The sequence below is a fragment of the Podarcis pityusensis genome (genome assembly GCF_964106645.2).
Source record: "Podarcis pityusensis genome assembly, chromosome: 17".
NCBI classification, from domain to species: Eukaryota; Metazoa; Chordata; class Lepidosauria; order Squamata; family Lacertidae; genus Podarcis; species Podarcis pityusensis.
This window is the reverse complement of record NC_138042.1, coordinates 35,056,797-35,075,027: the sequence shown is the minus strand read 5'-3', so window position 1 is coordinate 35,075,027 and position 18,231 is coordinate 35,056,797. Positions and strand designations below refer to the sequence as shown.

Sequence of the window (18,231 nt, the reverse complement as noted above, 5' to 3'; positions counted from 1 at the left end):
TGACTGCAGCAGTCAACTGAGGCATGTTTTGTAGTTCCACATTGCTGGGAGATATTTCAAGGTGCTCCAGGAAAGTATAAGAACTTTGCCTCAGTTCTGCCTCCTGCTCTTCCTCCTGTTTCTTCTGTTCTTTTCAACCAGTGCCCCACAGTACAAGGAGAGACACTGCTACTCTACAGTGGAGCTGAACTAAAGGCCGGACTCAACTGCCCCGTTCTGCTAGCGGAAGATGGCACGAGGACTCCTGATATTGCAAAGGAGCTTCCTCCCCCAAATCTGCTCTGGAGGGTCGGGAGATTCCCCCCCACCCCCAGTAATATTCAGGGAGAGGAGTGGGGAGATCATTCCATTGGGCAAGCAAAAATAGTTGCGCTGGTGGTATGATCTCCTTAGTGCTATGTTGAATTTCACCCTAAGAGGAAAAAACACAGTTGATCATGTTGCGTAATTTATATGTATTTTATTCTAGTTTTCCAAGGAGAGCTTAAAAAATAAGTCAGATTCAAGCAGAGCCTTTTCTCACTTTGTTCTAGGATATAGATTCTTGAGTTCAAAAAAATATCTGTATCCCACCTAACGGTTTGAATTTGCCATGTTGAAGACTGATAACACAATGTTTGCAATCTGAATTAATGCCTGATGTTTGTGTCTCCTCCTTAATGGGAAAAAAAATCAGTGCACGTTTGTTACCCGTAAAGCTGACGGTTTACACTACTTTAGTCGGCCTCCTGAACGCAAGGAACTACAACTTTGGCGGAGAGTTTGTAGAAGCCATGATACGTCAACTCAAAGAGTGTTTCAAAGTCAACATGTATAGTGAAGCTGTGGTTTTAGTAAGTTCCTTTTGCATCTTACAGCCTTTATTTAGTTTTTTCCAGTGAATCTGAAGGGCTTACCTTTCATCTTGCAGGGTGCAGTTGTGGAAAACTCAATCTCGTTTTCTCCCCAATGCACCCATCCAAACCCACACTTGCCCATCTATTTGTAGCTTTACTACAGTGCTAGTGGCATGGCATGTTGTGTGATTTTAGTGCTCGTTCAGAGAGCATCCTCATTACACTGATGGCACACAAAGGATTAAGATCCAGCAGGTAGATTTTTTTCTTATTCACTGCGTCTTTTTGATACAGTCGTACCTTGGTTGTCGAATGGAATCTGTTCCAGAAGTCTGTTCGACTTCCGAGAATGTTCAACAACCAAGGCACGTCAGACATTCCGCTTCCAAAGAACGTTCACAAACCAGAACACTCACTTCCGGGTTTGCAGCGTTCAAGAGCCAAAACGTTTGACTCACAAGGCGTTCGGGATCCAAGGTACGACTGTAATTTACAACTCACAGGTGAAGCTTTTTTGTTTTCTGTCTTGCTGCTGCCTTTTTAAGGGATTCCAGCCGATGATAAGGTTGGGTCTCGGTCTCGTGTGCTTCCTCTTCTGCTCCCTCACCAAGGGCAGAAGGTAGTGCGGTCACAGTGGGACTCTGATTTTTGGAGAGCCTGCTTTTCTCTATTGGCTGAGGGAGGATCCCAAAACAGATTCCATTCTCACCACAAGTAAACTCCCAGCTCCCCCTTCTCTTTCTCTAGGTCCGTTTTCTGTCTGATCTTGTGAATTGTCATGTAATAGCTGCCCCATCAATGGTGGCCATGTTTGAAAATTTCGTTGCTGTGACTCAGGAGGAGGATGTACCTCAGGTAAGCAAAGACATTCTTTTGTTCCATTGATGATTTTGCTTTTAAGATACCTGCCTTTGGAAGAAGAAAAAGCAGGCTTCCTCGGCCCTCCTGATGTTTTTGGCCTACAACTCCCATGATCCTTAGCTAGCAGAACCAGTGGTCAGGGATGCTGGGAACTGTAGTCTCAAAACACCGGAGGGCCGAGGTTGAGGAAGCCTGAGAAAAAGAATGCCTCAACACAGTCAGAAACGTTCCATCAGGATTCTTGAAGGATCTATAATTCTAACCTGCTAGGGCCAACCCTAATTGAGGTTTGGGATTTGAAGCTCCTTGAATAAAACGGACACTGAAATGTCAAATTGTCAGGGATAGGAATTTACCCTTTAGGAAGCCTGGACACAAACAGGTGATCAGAGAACCCATCACTTATCACCAGAACATCCTCCTAGTGCCTCTACCAGAAACTCTGTTTATTCATATTAAACTTTGCCTAAGGAGACCAAATAACACCAGGGTGCTGGATTTGGGTTGGCGGGCCACCAGTTGCTTACTTCTAGACTAGATCATCTTGCACACACCTGCTGACATCTCTACAGCATTATGGTATGTGCTCTGTCACTGAGCTATATGGCCTTTCCGTTCTCTGGCTTGTTCATCTTCTGCGTATTTTCTGCAGCTGTTTTCATATTGGTATAGTTTTAGAATCGGTATTTAAGATATCTAGATCTGTGGGGTGATTTCTGCCAACTGCTGGCAAGACTGGGCATTTTCCAGGCCATGGGTGATCTAGGGAAAGTGAGGGTACATCCTAAATAAAATTGGAGGAAAGATGTGGTCAATTAAAGTAGAACTTAAATAAATGCTTATGCAACCAGTATGATGCATGAACAACTTTTGAGAATTTGCCCTCTTTGTTTAGTAGTCTAGTTGCATATATTTAGACAGCTGTTAATGGATATAAGCATATTGGCCTGTTGTGTTTTAGAGATCCAGCGTGGTGTAGTGATTAAGAGCGGTGGACTTGTAATCTGGTGAACTGGGTTCACTTCCCAGCTTTTCCACATGCAGCTGCTGGGTGACCTTGGGCTAGTCACACTTCTCTGAAGTCTCTCAGCCTCACGCACCTCACAGAGTGTTTGTTGTGGGGGAGGAAGGGAAGGGAGATTGTTATCCGCTTTGAGACTCCTTAAGGGGAGTGAAGGGCGGGATATCAAGTCCAAACTCCTCCTCCTCCTCCTCCTCCTCCTCCTCCTCCTCCTCCTCTTCTTCTTCTTGATGATGATTTGTGTTTGAAGCATTATATCGGAATACAAGCCCCTTACCCTTGTTCCTTTTATGCGCCTGAACATTATCATCACTTCTGTTTGCCACAGGTACGCTGTGACTGGTATGTGTATGCTTTTCTCTCATCCTTACCTTGGGTGGGGAAGGAGTTGTATGAGAAGAAGGATGCTGAGATGGACCGCATCTTGTCCCAGGTTGAAAACTACCTGAAGTAAGAGAACAGTAACCAATCTGCTTTGCCTTACTAGATAGCAGAGTAGAAAAAAGTATTTGTTTTATCAGTCTCTGTCCCCACCCTCCTCTCCCCCTGCCCTCAAGAGGGGGGGGGGGGAAACACAGGACACATTACCGTGCAGAGTACTACAACTGTCATCACTCCTTATGTCCAACCAGTCTGGGACAGAAGATTACCAGACTGCACCAAGATTCAGAGGAAGAAAGAGCTAAGAAGCAGGCTCTCTGCTTCCTGAACCCTAGACAAAACACTTAAAACAGTAACAAGCAACCCAGATGGTTAGGAACTGGGTTCAGTACCATGCCACCATGTCCTCAAAGACAAATGCACAGACGCGTCGTAGGCCACCTGAACGAAGCTCACGGACCACAGTTTGGGAACCCAGGCCCTAGAACTTTATTAGATTTTGTTTTTTGAATTGTGCCGAAGTCGTCATGGTTATCATGTAACTTTAAAAGTGTGTGCTCTTAGGTCTTGACTTGACTTTCTTTTCAAAAGCCCCATAAACTCACACAAAAAAGAAAAAGGGGGAAAAAACTGAGCTGGGAATTGGATAATTGAAAATGCATACCTAACCATACTCTGGCAACAAGCCCACCCCTCTATCGGTCATGCTTGCTTATCTGAGTAACTTTTATATTTCCTTTCACTCTATTTCAGACGGCGTCAAAAGATTCACGTACCAATGCTACAAGTTTGGTCTGCTGATAAACCACATCCACAAGAAGAGGTAAAACGTGGCAAGGAGTCTTGAGTACATGTCACCACATATATCTGAATAATTTTATTTAAAATATATTGTCCTTTGTAGAGCTTGCAGTGTGGTTTACAAGTCCAAGATAAAATACTAATTGAGCGCATTTTAAAAATTAACACATTATAAATCCTGGAAAAATAAAGATGTTTTTATCTGGCAATGAGAAGAAATGTTGGCACCCAGTAGGCCTCAAATAAAGTCCTCGGGGGTTTTTTAAAAAAAATATGTGGCGCTGTGGGCTGCTGTTTTCAAATCCAAGTCAAAACTTACTTATGTGGTTCTTTAGATCAAGGGGGTGGGGGCTAAACCGTGGCACTCCAGATGTTGCCAGACTACAAGTCCCATCACCCCTGAACATTGACTGTGTTGGCTGAGCCTGATGGGAGTTACAGTCTAGCCAGTTCTGATGCCCTACAGGCTAGCCACCTCTGCTTTCCTTCCTGAGGCACTAACAGCAGCAGAGGACAAAAGGACGTTTGCGGGGATGGCGTGAGAGTTGGCTTCCAAGTCGGGCAGTGGAGTGGATGGAAGAAGAAATGCCATTCTGTTGGCAGCGGGCGTCTTCCTGCATGATGGGCACTTTTGTTTTTCAGTACTTGGATTGCCTGTGGGCTCAGGTTCAGAAGCTGAAGAAGGACCGCTGGCAAGAAAGGCACATCCCAAGGCCATACCTTGCTTTTGACAACGTGCTCTGCGAGGCGCTGCAGCACAATCTGCCTCCCTTCACTCCGCCACCTCACACCGAAGACTCCGTTTACCCGATGCCGAGAGTTATCTTCAGAATGTTTGACTACACTGATGATCCTGAGGTGAGTTGCGTGTACGTACGGATGGTGGTTAACGGGTTGAGGCTGAATCACGACAAGACAGAAGCACTGTTTCTGGGGGACGGGGCAGACAGGTGTGGGGGGCTCCCTAGTCCTGAATGGGGTAACTAAAGAACCAGGTGCACAGCCTTGGGGTCATTCTGGAGTCACAGCTGTCCATGGAGGCGCAGGTCAATTCTGTGTCCAGCTCCCTCTGGTATGCCAGATGAGATCCTACCTGCCCACAGACTCTCTCACCAGAGTAATCCTGCTTGGATTACTGCAATGTGCTCTACGTGGGGCTACTTTTGTTTTTTTTTAAAAATATTTTTTATTAACAGACCAATCAAATCAAATCACATTAATTCCAAATTACAAAGCCAAATTTTAAATTTTTGTTGGGGGTACCCATATTTCAAGTTCCGAAAGGGATCCAATCACCTTGTTGCTGCTGCTTTAATGTCCACAAATCTGTCCAAATGATGTTCACAATTCTATCCAATCCTTCCTTGTTGTTTTCCACATTTCTTCTTGTTGTTTTCATATATTTTTCCTTTTTCTTTGTGACCTCGCAAAAGCGAGTTGAAACCAATTGTAGTCCTGTGTGGGTTTTTCCATTCATCCAAGGGTCATATTCAGACGGCTGCCGCTTTTCATCACTTCCATAAATAAACACACTCTTGCCGTCTACTCGTTAATCTTCACAGGTCTGTCACTCCCTTTCTCAGTCTTCTGAGGAGGTTCTGCCAGAAATCCAATATAAAAACAAATCTATAGCTTCCTCCTCCTCAGTCATCAGTCTTTCAACAGAACCTGCCAACGTGGCGACTCCCTCTTTATTGCTGTGCCATTCCAAAAGCCCTTATTCTTTTCTGGATCTCCATATACCAAACTTTTGGTTGATAATTCATTTCCACACAGTTTTTAATCGTCCCGCTTAGGTCAGTTATGCGATGGTTCTTTTTGGGGAGGGGTTCGTGGGTAATCACATAGAAGAAAAGAAAAAAGTTCCCCCCCTCCATCCAGTCCCGTTCCGACATACCAGCCCTTTGATGTTCTTCATGATGAATTCCTGTTAAATCCAACCCGTCGCTCTTACTTCACAGAGGTCACTTCTGTGAAGTTAGCAGTCTTAACTCCCGTTCTTCACTTGAAATATGTGCATTTGCTTCTTCTCTAATTGTTTAATTCGAGGTCCTGCAGCCAGTTCGCGCGATCAGAGACAGCGTCAGGGAGAGCCGGCTTCCACGGGGGTTGTGTGCCTAGTGCCTTCACCCCCTTCTTTCGAACTTGGGGGTGATTTATGGCAACTGCAGGCAAGGCAGTGTTTCCCCATTCCCTGGGGTAAACAAGGGAGGCTGCATACTCCCATATCAGCCTCTTAATTACCCCGTGTGAGCCGGAGAGATGGTATTGTCGGCCATCTTCCAATGCGCCCCTGGTGGCCCCCCACGTGGGGCTACCTTTGAAGGTGACTCGGAAACTACAACTAATCCAGAATGTGGCAACTAGACTGGTGACTGGGAGTGGCCGCTGAGACCATATGAAACCGGTCTTAAAGGAATCTACATTGGCTCCCAGTGCATTTCCCAGCACAATTCAGAGTGTTGGTGTTGATCTTTAAAGCCCTAAATGGCTTCAGCCCTGAATATCTGAAGGAACATCTCCATCCCCATCATTCAGCTCCCTGAGGGCCGCCTAGCGGTTCCCTCATTGCGAGAAGTGTAGTTACAGGGAACCAGGCAGAGGGCCTTCTCGGTAGTTGTGCCTGCCCTGTGGAATGTCCTCCCGGCAGATGTCAAAGAGATCAACAACTTTCCGTAGACATCTGAAGGTAGCCCTGTATCGGGAAGCTTTTAACGTCTGATGTTTTGCTGTCTTCTTTTATATTCTGCTGGAAGCCAACTAGAGTGGTTGCGGCAACCGATTCAGATGGACAGGGTACAAGTAAATTATACTATAATTTATAAATTATACTATAAGAGAGAGACTTTATAATGGGGATACAAAGTATTGTCTTCTCTCCCTTCTAAAAATTTGGTTTTTGCAGTTTCTTTGGGTCCTGGACAGTTTTAGACAAAGAGTTGTGTAGACCAGCACTAGAGGCTTGCAGTAGTCAAGTGATTTCTTCAGGGCATAACCTGTCCCACCCTGCTCATGACAAACAAACATATTTTTGAGACTTTTGTTTCAAAAGTTGCTTTGGGAAGGACATAGGGGGCTAATAAAAAAAGAATAAAGGATCTAAAGTTTCTTTGAGGTCATGGAACCGGTTTCACAGTTCTTTGAATCTTGACCTGTTTTTAACAGCAGCAAAATTTATTACGGGGGGAAATGCTTTTTAGCATTTTGAAATTGCTTGCAAATGTTAAATGCCCTAGAAACAATGAATTGTATTGTATTATAACTATTGTCAAAGCTATAGTGCCAGTAATGCAGCCCAACTTTGTCATTTATTTTGTTTAAAATGGACTTTTATGTTATATCACTTCTGCCGTTTCTTAATTCCTTCATCAGGGTCCTGTTATGCCTGGCAGTCATTCCGCTGAAAGATTTGTAATAGAGGAAAATCTTCACTGCATCATTAAATCACACTGGAAAGAAAGGAAGACATGGTAGGAGTTACTTTTCATGCAGGGCAACCATTAGGAGATCAAAAGACCTTTGTTTTCTACCACCTGACAGCACTGTTTTCTGAGTGTGGCTAAAGAGCATATTTCCTCATGAGGTGAAGATGGCTGCAATTCACCAATTCATTTAAAAAGCAGCTTGCCTCTTCATCCAATTTCTGCTGTGAAAACCTCAAACTCTTCAGCTGCACGTGCATCAAATTCCTGCAAATTGCACTGATCTGGAAAAGTTATATTTCACAGTGTCTCCACACAACCACTGCCTAAGCCAGCCCTTTCACAAGTGCAGTATATTACAAACCTTTGATAAAAATAAGATCTATTCTCTGATAAAGGGGAAAAGGTATCTTTCCTGTCTGGCAGACAGTGACCTACCAAAAACCCAAATGTCTTAAACTTTGAAATGAAACCCTATAAGGAATTCTTCATAATGAAAAGTGATCAGGATAAAATATCTCCTGAAATAAAATTTCCAGTTGCCAAATGGGTGGTTGAAAACAAACTGAGAAGAGAGGGCCTCCTGGGATACAGTCCCCTGAAAGGACAAAACACTTCTGGGGTTACTCCTTTTTGAGCCACCTCAGATTTAGGCTGGAAGGAGAACTGCCCCTCTAATTTTGACTGCTTTCAAATGCAAAGGTACCATTGAGGAACTGTAAAAATGGAGTGAGTCACTGATGTATCCAGGAGGGATATGATTTTAGAGTTGGGTAGCTGTAAAAAACACATTTAGCTGTAAAAAACACATTTAGAGAATTGCTGCTGTCTACTTGGGCGCAAAATGCTCTTTATCAAATTGTGTCTTGACAATAAGTTCACAAAATAATGCTTTCAACATCGAGACCTCTTTTCTTGCAGTTTCTGTAATAATGGCATATGGATCTCTCATTCTAGTCAATCAAAAGCTTCTGGTGGGTTTTGAGGAGATATATACAGATACTTCGGATGCGGGTGGCGCTGTGGGTTAAACCACAGAGCCTAGGACTTGCTGATGAGAAGGTCGGCGGTTCGAATCCCCATGACGGGGTGAGCTCCCGTTGCTCAGTCCCAGCTCCTGCCAACCTAGCAGTTCGAAAGAACGTCAAAGTGCAAGTAGATAAATAGGTACCGCTCTGGCGGGAAGGTAAACGGCATTTCCGTGCGCTGCTCCGGTTCGCCAGAAGCGGCTTGGTCATGCTGGCCACATGACCCGGAAGCTGTACGCCGGCTCCCTCGGCCAATAAAGCGAGATGAGCGCCACAACCCCAGAGTCATCCACGACTGGACCTAATGGTCAGGGGTCCCTTTACCTTTACCTTATACAGATACTTGGAGTCATCTTCAGTTTGCATAGTCCTTTTGCTATGCTTATGAGTCTTACTGTCACTTTAGTGCCAGCTGCATGTGAATTGATACACATGCACTTAACTGACAGTCTGTTCTTTAGCAAGGCTTCAGTTTGCTTCCTAACAGACCTTTTTCTGTATTTGCATTCTTTGAATCACTGAGTCTACCTTTTCCTCTAGTGCTGCTCAGTTACTGAGCTACCCAGGGAATAACAAGATCCCCCTGAACTACCACATCGTTGAGGTATGCATCTCTTTACCATATTTATCTTTTTCCTCTTTCAAAATGCCTTTACTTGCTATGCTGTAAACTCTATTATAATTTATCCAGACTCATTTGCAAAAAAAAACCCACCCAACCGTGCAGAAAAGGAGGTTGAATCTGCGTCAAACCTCATATATAAAAAAATACGTTAAATACTAATGAACTATATCTGGCTAAATTGTTGTTGTTTTATTTACACCCCGTCCATCTGGCTGGGTTTCCCCAGCCACACTGGGCAATTTATAGAATATATAAATGCTGAGGATAGTGGTTAGAGCAATTGACCCAAGGCTAATTTCAAGCCCCAACTCAGCCTTCCAGATTATTGGGTGCCCTTGGGGTCAGTCCCTCTCACTCAGCCTACCTTGCCTCACAGGGTAGGGGATAAAATGGGGGCATTAGACCTTGGAGGAAAGGCAGGAAATAAATTTAATAAATATGCAAGTTTGTGCGTATTTGTGCAAAGTGTTGGTGCTGACCTTTAAAGCCCTAAACGGCCTCTGCCCAGTATACCTGAAGGAGCATCTCCACCTCCATTGTTCAGTCCGGACACAGAGGTCCAGCTCCGAGGGCCTTCTGGCAGTTCCCTCACTGCAAGAAGTGAGCCTACAGGGAACCAGGCAGAGGGCCTTCTCAGTAGTGGCATCCTACCATCAGATGTTAAGGAAATAAACAACTATCTGGCTTTTAGAAGACATCTGAAGGCAGCCCTGTGTCGTGAAGTTTTTAACGTTTGATGTTTTCCTGTGTTTGATGTTTTAATTTGCTGGAAGCCGCCCCAAGTGGCTGGGGCAAGTCAGTCAGATGGGCAGCATATCAATGAATTGTTATTTCTGCTGCTGCTGTTGTTGTTCTTAGAGCATAAGAAGGGTCATTTCACCACTATATCCCAACAGTTTCCAGACTTAATACTAATAATGCCTTCCGATATCAGTACAGATAAGACAGGTATACAGTTCACTGTATCTGTGTCATGTTTTCCCCCCAGGTAATCTTTGCCGAGCTGTTTCAGCTTCCTATTCCACCACACACTGAGGTCATGTACACAACACTCCTTATTGAACTTTGCAAACTTCAGCCCGGCTCCTTACCCCAAGTTGTATCCTTTCTTCTCAACAACTCTGATATCAGTTAGCACATTTTTTGTAGGAAAAAATGTTAATGCATTATGTATTACTGTTCACAGCTGTATTAGAAGTCGGTTGGTTGCAGATGCAGGTTATTTTGAGTAATCGCTGAAATGAAAGTTGTGACTAAAAACGTTTTCATTGGTAACCATTCTTATTCATCAGGCAAAAATAGGAAGGCTACGCAGAAGCTTAAAGGTTGTAGCCTGCCCTGAGGCCTTAGGGTGAAGGGCAGGTAATAAAATAACAATTATAATAATTCTACATGGCAAATAAAATATTGCCCTGCCTCTTAAAGTGTCTAAATCCAAGATATAGTGGAATCTCGGTTGTCGAACGTAATCTGTTCCAGCAGACTGTTCAAGAAGAAGAAGAAGAAGAGTTTGGATTTGATATCCTGCCTTTCACTCCCTTTAAGGAGTCTCAAAGCGGCTAACATTCTCCTTTCCCTTCCTCCCCCACAACAAACACTCTGTGAGGTGAGTGGGGCTGAGAGACTTCAAAGAAGAGTGACTGGCCCAAGGTCACCCAGCAGCTGCATGTGGAGGAGCGGAGACTCAAACCCGGTTCCCCAGATTACGAGACTACCGCTCTTAACCACTACACCACACTGGTTCAACTTCCAAAACATTCAACAACCGAGGCGCAAAGGGCTGTCAGCAAATTCAGTTGAGAAAATTGAAAAACACATAGTGGAAGTCATTCGACTTCCAAGGTGCGTTTGAAAACGGAAGCATTTACTTCCGGGTTTTCGGCGTTCGGGTTCCCAAATATTCGTCAGCTGAGACGTTTGAGAACCGAAGTTCCACTGTACTTGATTTGAGTCTGATTCAGTAGCCTAGTACTCTAGGTTTGGGCACACACAGTTTCTCTCTTAACAAAGGGAGAGTTAAAGGTTCGTCCATATTATTCCTTAAATGGAATCTTGCAGCTTGCACAAGCCACAGAAATGCTGTACATGCGCTTGGATACAATGAACACTACTTGCATAGACAGGTAAGTAAGTGCACTTACCTTTAGATTTCCAAGAAGTTTGTGAAGCAGGTTTCATCAGATGTTATGGAGAGGTTGGATGCAGAGGAATAGTGGGAGGAATCAAGCAAGAGAAGAAGGGTCAGAACCTGGGGTGGGGTGGGGGGACAATGGTGAGTGGTCAGAGGGAGAAGACTGGGAGGAAGAGGTGTTTGAAGCTGAAGAGGTAACAGGGCTTAGTGATCTGGGAGAGTCTGGCAGGGGGAAGTCCAGAATCCGGCAGAAACTGAAGGAGGAGGAGAGTGGAAAGAGGGAGGCCAAGAGGCAGAGATGAGTCAGGCTGGTGAAGAGTTATAGGTGTCTGCCCTCTCCCCAACTCCCAGAACCAGAAGAGGCATGAAAAGGGCAGAGGAGAAATTGGCTGCATGCTGATGCCGTCTCCGATTGCTTCGGGAAAGCACTGGAGAGCAGGGGACTTAAGACAGCTGTGAGAAGGAAGGGACTTTCAGTCTTGGCAATTGATTTTCATGGAGGAAGGCCGCAGGGAACGAGCCGCTCTGGTCTCTAGGCCTGAAACTCAACGAAGTCTGTGCAGATCGTGTTTTTTGCTAATAAAAAGTTAACTCCATTTTTGAGATGTGTGATTGATGGCAGGCAGGTTTCTCTGGCATAAGCTCATTTGAACTGAATAAATGTATAACTTTTGAGTTGAGAAGGGGTAGCCAAGTACACCTTGGCTTGGAAGAGGAGGCAGGAGCATCTGAAAATACACTTTGAGTATTACATACAAAACTATTATCTGAAGCTTCCATATCTGAACTACAGTGGTACCTCTGGTTGCAGACATGATCCGTTCCAGGGTGCCATTCGCACCCCAGAAAGTCTGCATCCAGAGCAGCGCTTCTGCGCAAACGTGGAGCGCGATAGAGTGCTTCTGTGCATGTGTGAAGCACGCAGAACGCTTCTGCGCATGTTGTGCAGCGAAACCCGGATGTATACACTTCTGGGTTTGCCGCGTTCGCAACCCGGAAAGCCGCAACGTGAAGCAAATACAACAAGAGGTATGATTGTATATAATTAGCTTGTTGTACTAACTTCAAAGATAATTAGAACTAGATAGCCTTGCAGAAGATCCAGTTATCTGACAGCTTTGAGCATTCTGCACCTTAATTTATTAAGAGTTCTCTATTTACTTGAGCTTCATAACCAGTATTTCCAGGAATCCATGTCAACAAAATGGGTTGTGGCATTCCTTGTAATGGCTAGGATATAGTGTGAATAATGTCACTGTGAATGGCTGTGGTTTGGTCATCTGGGAGTTAGTGAAAGTTTCCTTCTTTTTTCATGAAGGTTCATTAATTGGTTTTCCCACCATTTGAACAATTTTCAATTCCGTTGGAGCTGGGAAGACTGGTAAGTTTATTTCTTGTCAGTTTCTCAGTTGCTTTCACATACGCTTTTGTAATTTTTCAGTGATTCTTATTATCTCCTTCTGAAATATCCAAATGGTGCTAAATTCTGCATATGTCAAATTACAGATGTGATATATTTTCAATGATTTCTGTGCAAGACTAGATAGCCCACAGGTATCTGTGGTTTAAAATGTCATTATGTGAAATTATGTAAGCTTTGCTGCCTTAAACTGTAACCCCCAGCACTGTATGAATTTGCTTCCTAGTGGCTCTGACAATGCAGAGAGCCAAAGAAGCACAACATTGAAGATTGCAGCTTCCTAAATCAGTGCATATTAGACAAATAAGCCTATATATGCTTCTCTGGGTAATGGCAATTGCACAATTTTGTTCCAATGATAGGTCAGATTGTCTTTCTGAGGACCTTGACAAACCCAGACCTAAATTCGTAAGAGAAGTTTTGGAAAAATGTATGAGGTGAGTGAGGCATCAGAATTGCAGAAGGGGTAGTATTCAAGGTAGATCTAGCCTATTTTTCCAACTTAATGCAGTTGCTAAAGTGTGGAAGAAATAATATCAGCTCCCACTTCAAACCAATAGTATTTGCTTAGTCTTTGTATGTTTGGCCAGGAATAGGGCACTTACCCATTATGAGTTAAGACATCATCTGGATGGTATTTGTCTCACTAACAGAAGGGGAACAGTAGTTGGAAGTATTCTGCTGGGGGAAAATTCAGTAAATAAAAATAGTGCTTTTGAATGAATTTTTAAAATTCTCTCTCCCAAGTTTAGATTCCTCAGTTTAATTCCTTGTTTTGTAATGTCTAACGATCAATCAACAAAAACAAAATTGACTAAATGGAAAACAATTGAGCATACAAATAAATGATCCCAAATAGTTACTGGGAAGTAACTTCTATTCAGATCAGTGGAGCTGACTTCTGTGTAAATATGTTCAGGAGCTGGGTGTTAGGGGCATAATTGTACTTTGGACTATTCCTTTCCTGTTTCAGTGTAAAGCATAGACTTTGATTTTGCCATATCTAGATTTATAATCTGCATTCCCTGAGGCTGAGTAAGGGTTCATGCTTGGTTGGGTTTTGTCCATAGACCTGTATCATGACAGGAGTATCACTTCTTCATCTTATGCAAAATCTTTTTTCCCCCTAGGCTTTCCTACCACCAACGAATAGTGGATATTGTTCCTGCTACGTTTTCAGTCCTAACTCCTGCAAATCCAGCATGTATTTATAAATACGGAGATGAAAGCAACAGTATGTATATGGTGCAGTGTTTTCTTTCTATTTTTAAATAGTTGGACTAGTTTTGTTGAATCTGTCTTTGGGGAGCTGGTGTAGTCTAGTGGGTGAGAGGCTGAGCTATGGATTGAGGAGGGGTCCTGGTTCAAATTTGGCCCCTGCCATAAACTCAACAGGCATTCTTGAGCAAACAACTCTTTCAAAGCTACAACCTCCATCTGCAGTATGAGAATAAGGATGGAACGTAGTAAGGATTACAAGAGAACTAGGAAATTCTTTAGCACTGTTTGTTTTGTTATACTAATAGCCTGAGCTTTCTCTAAAACAGCCTTTCTCAACCTGTGGGTCCCCGGATGTTGTTGAACTACAACTCCCATCACCCCTAGCTAGCAAAGCCACATCTCAGGGATGATGGGAGTTGTAGTCCAACAACATCTGGGGACCAACAGGTTGAGAACCGCTGCTCTAAAAGGTCCAGAACAGCCTACAAGCAGCTCCTAATCTACAGTCCAGGTCCACATCTGCTTTGCTTCAACAATATGATAGCAGAAGGTGCCCTTAAAGATGTACAGTTGTACCTTGGTTCTTAAACGTAATCCATTCCGGAAGTCCGTTCGACTTCCAAAATGTTCAAAAACCAAGGCGCAGCTTCCAATTGGCTGCAGGAGCTTCCTGCACACAAGAAGAAGCCAAGTCGGACGTTCATCTTCCGCAAAACTTTCGAAAACACTTCCGGGTTTTCGGTGTTTGGGAGCCAAAACATCCAAGTGCCAAGGCGTTCGTGAACCCGAGGTGCTACTGTATTTGTCAGTTTCCTGCATGGCAGTCCAGTTTTTATGTTTGGAGCTCCTCAAAAGAGTTCAAGGAGCCTGGCAAACTGCTGAGCAGAAAACCAGGCTAGGCTATTAGTGTGCAGGCAACTCTGGAATGAACAGTGTGTTCATTCTTAACAAGTTTTAAAACTTAACATCTAGGCTGGTGGGAGAGAGAAGGATTGTGAAGATTGACTTGGTTGTTCATTCTACTCATTACATGACCTGGAAGTCTGCAAGATGATGGCTTCCAAAGAATGGCGTTTCTGCTGTCTTGGCTTTTATGAGGAAATAGGGCTTTTAAAAAAAAATTAAAGGAAACTTTGCTTCTTTGTTTATTTGTAGAGACCCTTCCAGGATACAACGTTGCGCTCTGCTTAAACATCGCCATTAAAAACAAAGCAAGCAACGATGAGATTTTCACTATTTTGAAGGATGTGCCCAACCCTAATCAGGATGATGATGATGGTAAGAGCTTCTGATAGCTGTAGTCAGGTGCTCCTAGTTCTTTCTGTATTTAAGCTTATTTCATTGTTCTGTAGAAGTGCTACATTGCAACGTCGTCTTCTCTGAATGCATAGATTTAAACCTAGTTCCCATCATTCAACAAGTGTACAAAATACAGTGGTGCCTCGCAAGACGAAATTAATTCGTTCCGCGAGTTTTTTCGTCCTGCGGTTTTTTTCGTCTTGCGAAGCACGGTGTCGGAAAAGTTTTGGAAAAGCTTCAAAAATCACCAAAGTCTTCAAAAACCTCAAAAAAGGCTACCACACCGCGTGCTATGAGTTGCTCCTCGAAGTCAAGTCGCAACTGTATTAACGGTTTTAAGAAAAAGGAAACAAACTTGCAAGGCGTTTCCGTCTTGCGAAGCAAGCCCATAGGGAAAATCGTCTTGCGAAGCAACTCAAAAAAACCAAAAACCCTTTCGTTTTGCGAGTTTTCCGTCTTGCGAGGCATTCGTCTTGCGAGGTACCACTGTATTAAGGAAACTGGATGACATGAGGTAAAAAAGTTGGATCACTTGATATGGAATGACCCTCCCATGGAATTTTTGACTTTCTTTGAACAGCTGACACCACCAGTCGTTCACTCTCTGCCTCATACACACAACAGTTTAGCTTTGCGCAATGGCTGTTGTTTATATAGCAACATCTGTATTTGGTGCTTTACAAAAAATGGCACATGAGACGAAAACAGAAGCGGAGAAAAATTGGGGAAGAAAATGGCTACTCTTTGGTTTCATGTACACACATTTAGGCTTAGTTACACACAGAGAGAGATCATACTTGCCTTTGGTTACATAGGCATAGATTATTATTTTTTTTTAAAAAAAGGCAGAAAAATGTGGGTGCTGAATCAAAGGCTGTACTGGAAGTACTGACTCAAATGTAATTTTTATTTTCCAGATGAAGGCTTCTCTTTTAATCCTTTAAAAATAGAGGTGTTTGTGCAGACGTTGCTGCATTTGGCCGCAAAGTCATTCAGTCACTCCTTCAGTGCTCTGGGAAGGTAAGTATCAATAGCACACTGCTACTGGCTCATATAGAGACGTGGGTGGCGCTGTGGGTTAAACCACAGAGCCTAGGACTTGCTGATCAGAAGGTTGCGGTTCGAATCCCCGCGACGGGGTGAGCTCCCGTTGCTCGGTCCCTGCTCCTGCCAACCTAGCAGTTCGAAAGCACGTCGAAGTGCAAGTAGATAAATAGGTACCGCTCCGGCGGGAAGGTAAACGGCGTTTCTGTGCGCTGCTCTAGTTCGCCAGAAGCGGCTTAGTCATGCTGGCCACATGACCCGGAAGCTGTATGCCGGCTCCCTTGGCCAGTAAAGCGAGATGAGCGCCGCAACCCCAGAGTCGGCCACGACTGGACCTAATGGTCAGGGGTCCCTTTACCTTTACCTTACTGGCTCATATAACCAGTTTTAATTGTTTTTTAATTTATGAAGTGCCTGCCTGGAATTGATTCACAAGGCAGAAACTGCAAGACAGTTTTGCGAAAACCTTCAATTAGAGTATTTATCATTATTGTTTACTTGTAGGGAGAGATGAGATGCATATTTCTTTTTCTATCATATTATCAGTCAGCTGAACCTATGGGCACCTTGGTTAGCAGGACTATCTGCCCTTGTGCGGTACTCCTGGTAACAGACAAGCTATCACTGCTGCGCTATCTTATTTTACCTGTAACCAGCAGGTGGGCCGCGGAGGAGATGCTTGAGATGAGGTGGAGTGTTCCCCCAAATCACCTTGCTGGTTGACAACAGCAAGCGCATGTTGGATCCCTGTGTCAGAGCTCAGAGTCCTTGCCTCCTCCCATTCTGAAAGAGACTCCGCTCTGTATGACTCGAAATGGAGGGGACAGAATCATCTAGCTTTCTTCTCACCCTCTCAGCCTTGCCACTCAACAGCTGTAGTCCAAAGTGAGCTGCAGCCCTTGTTCAGCAATCAGCTTTTGAATGTCAGGTCACAGCCAATGAAAGGAGCAGGCAATATAACTTTACCTCTTAACGGCCTTTCATTGCTATCTTTCCCTGTTCTGATAAGATTCCGCGAAGTCTTCAAAGCGCTGGCAGAAAGCGATGAAGGGAAGCTGCATGTGCTCAGAGTTACGTATGAAGTGTGGAAGAATCATCCACAGGTGAGAGTGAATGGACTTATAGATTTCCTCCTTTTCCCACTCATCCAAAAAGTACCTTTAAGTTCCATCAATTGATTTCAGTGTAAAGTGTGTGCTGCTGCACACCAGGCCCTAAATCAGGCTTCCTCAACCTCTGCCCTCCAGCACTGGCGGAGGAAGAGGAGTGCGCGGCTGCCCCCGCCCCCAGAACGCGCGCCCCCCGCCCCCGCCTGCTCTCCACACACACACCCCCCGGTGCTGGAGCATGAAGGTCCGCCACTGCCCTCCAGATATTTTTTTGGCCTACAACTCCCATGATCCCTAGCTAGCAGGACCAGTGGTCAGGGATGATGGGAATTGTAGTCTCAGAACATCTGAAGGGCCGAGGTTGAGAAAGCGTGCCCTAAATCCGTGGGAGATTATTTCAGTGTTGCCTTTCGCTTTCCGCTGCCCATTTTGCAGTTCACTTTCTCTTGCAGGCTCTGCATTGATTGTACATTAGAATATATCGATGATGCGTTTGAGATAAGATATACGACGTATAAAATTAGTGCGGCTTGTATTCGGAGCCGAGCGCCAGCACTGGCTTGGGGAGCTGTGCACAAAGCGCCGGCCGTCCCCCATTCAGCGCGGTAGTGCCAGGAGGCAGGCCGCACCCGCAAGTAAGCCTTGAATTTTAAAGGTGCTGCTTATTTGCGGATGCGGCTTATAGTCGGGTCAATACGGTAATACAGTCATACCTTGGGTTGAAGTAGCTTCGGGATGAGTATTTTTGGGTTACGCTCTGCGGCGACCCGGAAGTAACGGAGTGTGTTACTTTTGGGTTTCGCCGCTCGCGCATGCGCAGACGGTCAAAATGACAACACGCGCATGCGTGGAAGCGGGTTGCGTTCGCTTCAGAATGCGAATGGGACTCCGGAACGGATCCTGTTCGCATCCACAGGTACCACTGTATCTTTTTTGTGGTATTAAACAACATTCCGCATGTATTTTCCCTGTAATCTTCACGATAGCTCATTATCACCGCATGCAGCAATGATTCCCAATCTTTGCATAATT

The 18,231-nt window shown here is 44.4% G+C and overlaps 1 protein-coding gene and 1 long non-coding RNA gene across 4 annotated transcripts in view; one reads left to right on the top strand and one right to left on the bottom strand.

The window, feature by feature from the left end:
- Positions 1 to 14,891, bottom strand: part of LOC308466343 — a 47,792-nt gene extending 32,901 nt beyond the window's left edge. Inside the window, exon 1 of the long non-coding RNA XR_013980779.1 lies at positions 14,324 to 14,891. This is a non-coding gene — a long non-coding RNA (uncharacterized lncRNA). The remainder of the gene's footprint in view (positions 1 to 14,323) is intronic.
- The window catches only part of NCBP1 (nuclear cap binding protein subunit 1), a 31,690-nt gene that overhangs the window by 7,317 nt on the left and 6,142 nt on the right, over positions 1 to 18,231 (top strand). For all 3 annotated transcript variants that reach the window (XM_080986755.1, XM_080986754.1, XM_080986753.1), the window contains 15 exons: positions 677 to 833; positions 1,584 to 1,691; positions 3,047 to 3,168; positions 3,853 to 3,922; positions 4,543 to 4,758; positions 7,273 to 7,370; positions 8,891 to 8,954; positions 9,964 to 10,074; positions 11,034 to 11,098; positions 12,425 to 12,487; positions 12,889 to 12,963; positions 13,657 to 13,760; positions 14,903 to 15,025; positions 15,964 to 16,066; positions 17,100 to 17,193. In XM_080986755.1, the coding sequence (XP_080842881.1) occupies positions 677 to 833; positions 1,584 to 1,691; positions 3,047 to 3,168; positions 3,853 to 3,922; positions 4,543 to 4,758; positions 7,273 to 7,370; positions 8,891 to 8,954; positions 9,964 to 10,074; positions 11,034 to 11,098; positions 12,425 to 12,487; positions 12,889 to 12,963; positions 13,657 to 13,760; positions 14,903 to 15,025; positions 15,964 to 16,066; positions 17,100 to 17,193 (1,573 nt within the window). The remainder of the gene's footprint in view (positions 1 to 676; positions 834 to 1,583; positions 1,692 to 3,046; positions 3,169 to 3,852; positions 3,923 to 4,542; positions 4,759 to 7,272; positions 7,371 to 8,890; positions 8,955 to 9,963; positions 10,075 to 11,033; positions 11,099 to 12,424; positions 12,488 to 12,888; positions 12,964 to 13,656; positions 13,761 to 14,902; positions 15,026 to 15,963; positions 16,067 to 17,099; positions 17,194 to 18,231) is intronic.